The sequence below is a fragment of the Octopus bimaculoides genome, chromosome 5, assembly GCF_001194135.2.
Source record: "Octopus bimaculoides isolate UCB-OBI-ISO-001 chromosome 5, ASM119413v2, whole genome shotgun sequence".
Taxonomy (NCBI): Eukaryota; Metazoa; Mollusca; class Cephalopoda; order Octopoda; family Octopodidae; genus Octopus; species Octopus bimaculoides.
In genome coordinates, this window is record NC_068985.1 from 25,970,430 (window position 1) to 25,980,115 (window position 9,686).

The 9,686-nt window shown below is 34.6% G+C and overlaps 1 protein-coding gene across 1 annotated transcript in view; it reads left to right on the forward strand.

Annotated features, from left to right (window-relative positions):
• The window catches only part of LOC106874950 (DNA-dependent protein kinase catalytic subunit), a 185,220-nt gene that overhangs the window by 148,312 nt on the left and 27,222 nt on the right, over nucleotides 1-9,686 (forward strand). Inside the window, exons 75-80 of the mRNA XM_052968027.1 lie at nucleotides 362-548; nucleotides 3,238-3,367; nucleotides 4,079-4,281; nucleotides 4,995-5,145; nucleotides 7,153-7,295; nucleotides 8,388-8,510. Coding sequence (XP_052823987.1) covers nucleotides 362-548; nucleotides 3,238-3,367; nucleotides 4,079-4,281; nucleotides 4,995-5,145; nucleotides 7,153-7,295; nucleotides 8,388-8,510 — 937 coding nt within the window. The remainder of the gene's footprint in view (nucleotides 1-361; nucleotides 549-3,237; nucleotides 3,368-4,078; nucleotides 4,282-4,994; nucleotides 5,146-7,152; nucleotides 7,296-8,387; nucleotides 8,511-9,686) is intronic.

Genomic DNA, 9,686 nt, shown 5'->3' on the forward strand with positions numbered 1-9,686 from the left:
ATATATATATATATATATATATATATATATATATATAATAAACCTATATATATATATATATATATATATATATGACAAGGTTCTTTCAGTTTCCCTGTTTACAACCCACTCACAAGGCTTTGGTCAACCCAAGGCTATTGTAGAAGACATTTGCTGAAGGTGCTATGCAGTGACTCATTAACAGCAAACAATTCATCTCTGACATCTTATTCTTGAAAGATATCTCCTGAGAGGCAAAAGTTACACAATCTATCCCATTTTCAATAATTGGTGTAACTTCATCTTCATACGAAATTTTATATGAAATGCTGTTCAATAATTAGAATATTATAATTTTCTATTTCATACTTTTAATCTTCAGACTGACTTATATTGATCAAATCACTATTGAACGAAATAAACCTAAATATAGTGATGCTATGGATACCAATGATGGTAATTATTTCCCAAAAGAATTCAAGTTGACTCTGCAACTATTAAGGGCTGAAAGCTGTTGTGAGCAAAATAATTTTAAACTGGCTCGAACAATACTGAAAAAAATTTCCGGAGTAAGTTTGTGTTTATTATATACTTAATATATAAGCTTTATCTACATATAACGTAAGATAATTTTTGAGATGAAAAAAAAAACTGATGAAGTATAAATTTGGGCTTATTTTATCAACCCCAAAAGGATTAAAGGTCAAGTCAACTTTGCTGGAATTTGAACTCAGAACATACAGACAGATGAAATGCCACTAAGCATTTTGTTTGGCATGCTAACAATTCTGCAAGCTCACTGCCTTAAAGACTACATTAATTATAATATCTAACCCTGTTTACAAGCCAACTGATTCAGCTAAAAAGTAAAACAAAAGAATTATTAAAGACCAAAATTTTTCTATATTGTTTCTACCAAATTTTATTCATGATAAAGTGGCTAGTGCCAAAGAGTGAATTCAACTATAAAACAATTTGGGTTAGATAGATGCATCTATCCAATCCCTGCCAAAGTAGGAAAATCATCATCATCATCATCATCTGTTGTCCATGCTGGCATAGGTTGGACAATTTGACCAGAGCTGGCAAGTTGGAAAGCTGCACTAGACTCCAGTCTGATTTGGCATGGTTTCTATGGCTGGATGCCCTTTCTAATGCCAACCACTCCGAGTGTGTAATGGGTGTTTTTATGTGCCACCAGCATGGGTGCCATTTGCATGACACCAGTATCTGCCATGACTGATTTTACTTGGCTTGATGGGTCTTCTTCTCATGCACAGCATATTGCCAAAGGTCTCGGTCATTCATCATTGCCTCTGTAAGGTGCTTTTCATGTACCACCAGCATCGACCACTTTGCCTCTGTGAGGCCCAACACTTGTAAGGTGCTTTTTACATGCCACTGGTATGGGTGCAAGTTATATGATACCAGCATTGGCCACAACAGTGATTTCACTTAGCTTGTCAGGTCTTCTCAAGCATAGCATATCACTAAAGTCATTGCCTCTGTGAGTCCAAAAGTTCAAAGATCATGCTTCACTACCTCATCCCATGTCTTCTTGGGTCTACCTCTAACACAGCTACCCTCCACAGTTAGAGATCAGCGCTTCTTTACATAGTTATAAAAATATTTTATTCAGATATTGGTATTTAGTTTGTTCTGGCTTCATGTTAGGCTGAGAAAGAACTTTTAACAATCTTTATATTTGTTTTCAAGACGTTAGCTCTCTTTCTTAACATCTAATCAACATATGTGTTGGCATACTTCTAAATAGATACAGACTCATACTGGTCACAGTAACTAGCAGGAACTTGTTTATCTAATTCAAAAAGTATTTTATCAACTTACAGTAATGAATGCAATTCCTTTGATGGACCTTGAAAAGGTAACAGAAAGCCTATTTAGTGTTCAAACTCAGACCAGAACTGACAATTCCCTGAGCTTCGGCATGTGTGTCTGTATACCTCTTTATCTTGATATTACACTCTAACTGTAAACAAACATCACTGCCGTGCCAGCAATGTTGTTCATAAGCAATATTTTGTGTAAATCTCTAGACAAGGGGAAATATTATTCTGTTTGAAAACAGATGAGTGTTGGTGATAGGAACAACATCCAGTCTTGGAAAATCTTGCTTCAACAAATTTCATTCGACTCATGCAAACATAGAAAAGTGTGGCAGTGTTTGGCTTAGTTGTTAGGGTGTTGGACTCATGATTGTAAGATTGTGGTTTTTGATTCTTGGACCAGGCAAAGTGTTGTGTCCTTGAACAAAACACTTCATTTCACATTGTTCCAGTCTACTCAGCTGGCAAAAAGGAATAATCCTGTGACGAACCAGTGTCCTGTCCAGGAGAGAATATATATGCCATAGAAACCAGGAAACTTGACCTATGAGTCTATATGAATCGGAAAGGATTTATAAACATAGAAAATTATGATGTGAGCCTAAATTTTGGTCTGGTTTAACGATGAATGAACATGGTACAGTTACACACAACTTCTCCACACAAACACAAAGTATATTCTTTCTCATTCTCTGCATTTGTACATTGTACAGCTTTCAAGTTTTTCTTTAACTTTGTTGTATTTTCCCTCTGTATTTTCCACACACACATACACACACATATGACTGAGTGGACAAACGAAATAAGGGCACTCAATTTGTTTGATTGGGAGTTATATGTATGAAGTGGAGGTGCAATGACCCAGTGGTTAGGGCAGCGGACTCGCGGTCATAGGATCGCGGTTTCGATTCCCAGACCGGGCGTTGTGAATGTTTATTGAGCGAAAACACCTAAAGTTCCACGAGGCTCCGGCAGGGGATGGTGGCGAACCCTGCTGTACTCTTCCACCACAACTTTCTCTCACTCTTTCTTCCTCTTTCTGTTGCACCTGTATTTCAAAGGGGCCTGCCTTGTCACGATGAATCTCCCCGAGAACTATGTTAAGGGTACACGTGTCTGTGGAGTGCTCAGCCACTTGCATGTTAATTTCACGAGCAGGCTGCTCCGTTGATTGGATCAACTGGAACCCTCGACGTCGTAAGCAATGGAGTGCCAACAGCAACATATGTATGAAGCAAAACAGCTTGATTAAAATTCCCTGGTACTCCAACCTTCAAAGCACGATGGTAATCCTCAACCATTTGAAAACCATTTTCCTTAAGTTTTCCTTGCTTTATACATTTTTTTTTAATGTTTTACTATTTCATCCATTACGATTATCTTATATTTTTCTTACACATTTATCCATTAGGATTGTAAACATATTTCTCTCATGAAGTTGAAGTTGAAATGGAATCATCTGTATGTTCAGTCATGCCAGAAAAAAAACCTTCCCTCTAAAGATACCTGTATCAACCTGGTGAACAACCTTAAGATTCTTTGTATGTATATTTTATGAATATTTCGTTTTTGGATTTGGTTTGCAAGATTCTTTATGTGAGTTCGTGTGTTGAAGCATATTCTGTTGTGTCTGTGGAGAGTCATTCTCTTTTGGTGCCTTATAATTTAACACACTCACCGGTAAAATTTCCACTTATTTCCTTTTTGTTTTTCTAAAATTTTCGTTGTGTCGTGCAACCTTTTCATTAGTTTTGACTCTCAAAACTATTGAAAAACAAAATTTTAGAAAAACAAAAAGGAAATAAGTGGAAATTTTACCGGTGAGTGTGTTAAATTATAAGGCACCAAAAGAGAATGACTCTCCCCAGACACAACAGATTACGAATATTTGTTACACTGAAATAGATAGTATTTTTCAACTAATAAAACTAAGTGTATTTTGCTATACATTTTATGAATTATATGCTACTTGGTACTCCATTGCCATATGCCTGAAAAGAGGACGAGTTTATTCACATTTTTGAAATGAGGAAACAGTTGTAGGGAGAGAGTAGAGCTTAAAAAAAAAAGACATAAAACACTAAGTTTTTTTGTGTTTATTCAAATGACAAAGGATTAAAATAAATAGGAAAAAAGATTATCTAATAACCCATTATTTTGTTTCTATACATTATTTCTTGTGAAAATGAGAATTAGATGATTTTATGTTAATCAACAGGTTGAAAATTGGATGATTTTATGTTTGTCAACAGGTGAACATGATCTAAGCCTATTGCCACTTGAGGAGCAAAGTCTGAAATGGAAACACAATGTACTTTATGGAGAACATTTGTCACTACTAGCTTCAGTACTGAAGAATGAAGGTGATGAGTTTCAGTTTGAAAATCTGCCAATTGATATCCAACAGAAAATAATTCATTATGCTGGCTATGAAAGCAGAACACTGTCAACACAGGCAAAGATAAAATTTTATATTATTGTTGTTGTTGTTGTTGTTGGCATCATTTAGGGAGGTAGGTGACAGAACCATTAGGAAATAAATTGCTTTGCTGTATTTACTTACATTTCTTAATATTCAGAGTGTTAAAATGCTGCTGAGGCCAACTTTGTTGCTTATCCTTCCTGGAGTCAATAACATTAGTAGCAATCACGTATTAGACTTGATTTACTTGACAATTCTTTCATAATAAATTCTAGCTTTGAACCAATGTTCACTCTATCTTATAAACATCAAGACCATCCAACCCAGTTGCATCACTCATACCAGTTAGAGTTGGTCTACAAAGAAAATGAGTGCTGCCCCTCCCCACATCTTCTAACTAACTCACAGAAAAAGAATTTAGCCTGCAACACTGAGTTTAAGTCTTCCAATCTGCTTGATGTGAGGAAAGAAACAGCTGCTCCTGTACTTAACCTGAAATCAGAGTGCTGCCAGATCAACTCATTCAGCCTTTCTCTGGATCTAGGCTCTAGTTTCCAATTCTGGCTGTGCTTAATTACTGGTGTTCAACCATGTTTAACTCATCAAACACACATATGCATGACAAGTAGGATATCAACTCCGGATTTTAGAAAGTTTACTGACATTATTTAGTATACAACTAAAAAAAAAAAAAAATTAAAAGAAAATTAATTTTTAAACAATTTATTTCCTCTAATCAACTCCAGGAATTATCTCAGAAATTAATTATTTCTGGCTGTGAATATCTTGAGAAAAATGTTATCAGTAATGATTCTGAAGAAAAGTCGGTTTCTGTAAGAGAAAGTATTGGAGAAACGCACCTAGCAATTGCTAAGTACTGCAATCAGTTCTTGCAAGGTATGTATGCATATGTCAACTATTTCTGATTACCTGTAAAGGCACATGGCCTAGTGATTAGGATGTTGCATTCTTCATCATATGATCATGGTTTCAATTCCCAGAGCAGGTGATGCTTTGTGTTCTTGAGCAAAACACTTCATTCCACATTGCTCCAGTCCTCTCAGCCATAGCTGGGAATTTAACCCAGTGATAGACAAGTCTCTCATTCATCAGGAGGTGTTCTTATCTTTATCACTTATATGCCATGGAAACTGGATTAAATTCTGGCTTTATGAGTCCTGGAGCTCATAACAGATCTAAGACTAAGTTTTAAGTGTTTTTGGTAACAGAGTTCATCTGCCTTTTAACAGGTCTTGTATTTAATCCTGCAGGGTAACAAAATAGCAAGAAAACACCCCCATCACAAAGAAAATTCTGTGGGGTTGCTAGTTTAGTCGCCGACAGCCTGACACAAGTCCTAAGTGTAGTTAGGACTATAATGTCTTATATGCCAGGTTACTTATTTCATTTCAGAATATTTCTTTATGAACATATCATATCTTGTCTATGTTACTATTTATCTATTTATCTGCTTGTATAATTATGGCATAATTCCATCATTAGGAAATATTCTTTCAAATGTTAATAAATTTTGCAAAGAATAAAATAGTGCTTTCGCTCAAATCTATTTTTTAAGCCTTTAGCATTCAAATTATTCAGTCAAATGTAATGCTTATTTATTCATTTATTCACATTCTTTTGAATTCATCATGCATTATCTCGCAGCTTAGAGATTTTACTATGTGATTGTTTATTTTGAGAATGACGTTGTTAAGTAGATGTGAAAGGCTGGATCTGACCAGTCTTAACATAAGACAAATAGAATATCAGGCCCAGATGTGGCCAGTTTAAATGTTAAAGGTCTAAGGCATTGTTTCAGGTTTCAAATTTACCTGCTATTCACCTGATATTGTAGGAAACTAGCTCAAATTCTTGCTTGTTTGTAACATTTAAACTGGCTTTCTTTCCCTCAGGTTCTAATACTTTAAAATACTACAACATTAATGTTGAACTACATATATAAATATAATCAGTCATCTTTCATTAGGATGTTTTATCACTTTCTATTTTTTTTATCTTTTACTTGTTTAAGTCATTGGACTGCAACCACGCTGAGGCACTCCCTTGAATGGTTTTTAGTCAAAAGAAGCGATCCCAATACTTTTTTTTAAGCTTGGTATTTTTTTTTTTTATCGATCTTTTATGTTGAACAAACCAATACCAACTGTCAAGTAGTGGTGGGGGCTGATGATGTGTGTGTGTATATATATATATATATATATATACATACATGTGTGTATGTGTGTGTAAATTTCAAATTTACAGAAAACAAAGGACAAAGACAGGTGAGGGAACTACAAGCTGGTGTATTAGTTTGATGCTCAGGAAGAATGGAAAAGTCTTTGACATTTTGAGCCTATACTCTTTGACAGAAATTGATGAGGTAAAAAATGGAGAGAGAATGAAAAAAACGGAGAGAGAAAAAAATGTATAGGGATTAATGATTTAACATGATGAAATGATATACACACACATATACATACCACCCAGCACACTCCGTTAAGTTGCTGACGCTAGGAAGGACATCCAGCTATAGAAGCCATGCCACAACAGACAGTTGGAGTCTGGACAGCACCCTGCTAGCCAGCTTCATGTCAAACTGCCCAACCCATGCCAGCATGGAAAGCAGACATTAAACTATGCTAATGATATAGAGAACTGGTGCATGTATTTATCATTTGCATAATGACCCTCCTAAGTTACAACAAAATTTTACATTAATTTTCTTAAATATTATTCATTTAGCGTTTGGAGAGATTGTTATAATCATAAGCAAAATGCTGAAATTTATTTCATTCATTTAAATCATAATTTTATTAACAACATGGGAAAAATTTAATCACTTAAAATCACTTAAAATGGCTGTCAACAAACAGCTAAGATACTTTATTCTTAAATTTTCAGATTCACCATCTCTTGGAAATAATCTCATGTCATCTTTACTCAAAGCAATTCGATATGGCATAAAAGAAGCTCAGCAACGTTTCTGTCATCTACTACAGTTGCTTGAGACTCATACTGAGAGTATAGATATTTTCATCAATGAGGTATGTAGCTGATATATTTTAAATAACACTGTGTAACAAAACTAAAAAAGAATTTTATATCTTTGGTTAGTACATGTTATTTCCTATTTGCTTCTATCTGGAAATCAAAGGAAATGACTATTATTCCCTTCAAACTTTGCTTTTGTAATCTGAACATCAATGTTTTGAAACTGACTCATTTTTTATCACATTTCAGACAGATTCAGCACTGAGTTGCTGAAGCAGAAATATCATTATTGATAATATTCTGCTCAATACCACAGATTTACTTGTCAGTTGCTTGACCCTAACCACTTGAGGATGTCCCTTAGTGGCTGACAATATCTATTCTCTGACCATGAACAGGATTAGTGAGGAACCATCATAGCCATGTGCTGAGAGAGATTCTTTAAGGTTTGAATAAATGTAACAAAAGCAAAGTTTGAAGGAAATGTTAGCCATTTTTAATACTTCCTAGAGTAACCGAATAGGAAATAACAGTTGCTACCCATGGACAAAAATTGTGTTACACAATGTAATGAATTGTGTAGTAGTAGTAGTAGTAGTAGTATTTTGTACTTCTTTACATTCTGAGTTCAAATTCTGCTGAGGTTAACTTTGCTTTTCATCTTTCCAAAGTTGATAAAATAAGTACCAGTTGAACACTGGGGTCAATGTAATTGACTAACCCCTACCCCCAAAATTTCACACTTTGTGCCTAAAGTAGAAAGATTTATTATTTAAATGGTTGCAAGCTGGCAGAGTCATTAGCACACCAGAGAAAATGCTTAGCAGTATTTCATCCCTCTTTATCTTCTGAGTTCAAATTCTGCCAAGGTTGACTTTCTTTTTCATCTTTCCAGGGTCAATAAAATAAGTACCGTTTGAGTACTGAGGTCAGTGTAATTGATTAGCCCCTCCCTCAAAACTTCAGGCCTTGTACCTAAAGTAGAAAAGTTTATTATTATTTCTATTTAAAATAGGGAGAGTGTTAACATGCTGAGAAATTTGATTAACATACAAATGCTCATCACAACTGATTATCATGTCTTCAGTTATTTTTATAACTTTACTCACATTTTTTTTTTGTTTTTGATTTTGTCTTTTTTACAGAGCAAGAAAATACCATGTTGGATGTTCTTAAATTGGATTAACCAAATGATATCACTACTTGATAAACCAAAAGCATATGCCATCCACGATATTGTCTATAACATCGCCTGCCAGTATCCCCAAGTTGGTATTTTTTTCTTCAAAATGAATTCCTATTTTGTATATTTTCGACCAACCACATGGTTCTGGGTTCATTCCAACTGCATGGCACCTTGGGCAAGTGTCTTCTACTATAGCCTCGAACAGTTGTGTGTAGATTGACTTCGACTAAGGCTCTTAGTTGATCATTGTCAACATCTGATGGCCGACCACTACACTTATCATCTTCAAAACTCTCGTCACTGCTATGAAATTTCTTGAACCACCATTGTGCTATACGTTCATTAGTGGTTCCTGAGCCAAACACATCGTTGATATCGCGAGCTGTTTCAGCAGCTTTTCAGCCTAGCTTGAATTGGAATAAGAAAATTGTGCAAATTTGCTTTTTGTCCATGTTGTATTCAACGTTCCGGAAAAAATGGCCTAATTATTTTAAAATAAAATGAGTAACACGATTAGATAGAGTGAAAAACGGGCTTTAAAATGATATATAAAATCAAAGTAATTTAACAAAAATTAATTTGAAAATACATCATTTAAAACCCAAATTAAAAATTCCGCAAGAGCTTTCTTGACAACCTAATACTTCATTCCTAAGCTTAAACAATTAAAACTAATAGAGAATACAGTTTTTCAACAAGATGGTGCACCTTGTCACTTTGCTCTGCAAGTTCGGCAGTTTCTAAATGAGAAATTCCCTAACAGATGGATTGGAAGAGGTTGACCATTATTTTGGCCAGCATGTCCATTGGATTTCTTTTTATGGGGTCTTGTGAAAAAGTATTGTTTATTCAACTAAGCCTTAATCTTTAGATACTTGAAAGCAAGGATAACTTATGTGATTGAAGGTGTTACTGAAAATCAGCTGGATAATGTTTTCCAAGAACTACAGAATCATATTTCTTTTGTATCAGTAATAATGGTGGGCCTGTTTAAAATTAAAAATGAATAAAAAATTTAGATCATTCTTCTTTCTTATCCTTTTTACAGATTAATTCTATTGTATATAGTTATGATGATACAAGTATTTTAAATTGCACCATGACTTATGGATACCCTGTATATGAAACAGAAAACACTGTTACCTATAAATAAATTCAGTATATAAAGACATAAATACTGTCTTGGAACTGAATTCACAGTCTTCTGATTGTTGTTATACTCTCTCTCTCTCTCTCTCTCTCTCTCTCTCTCTCTCTC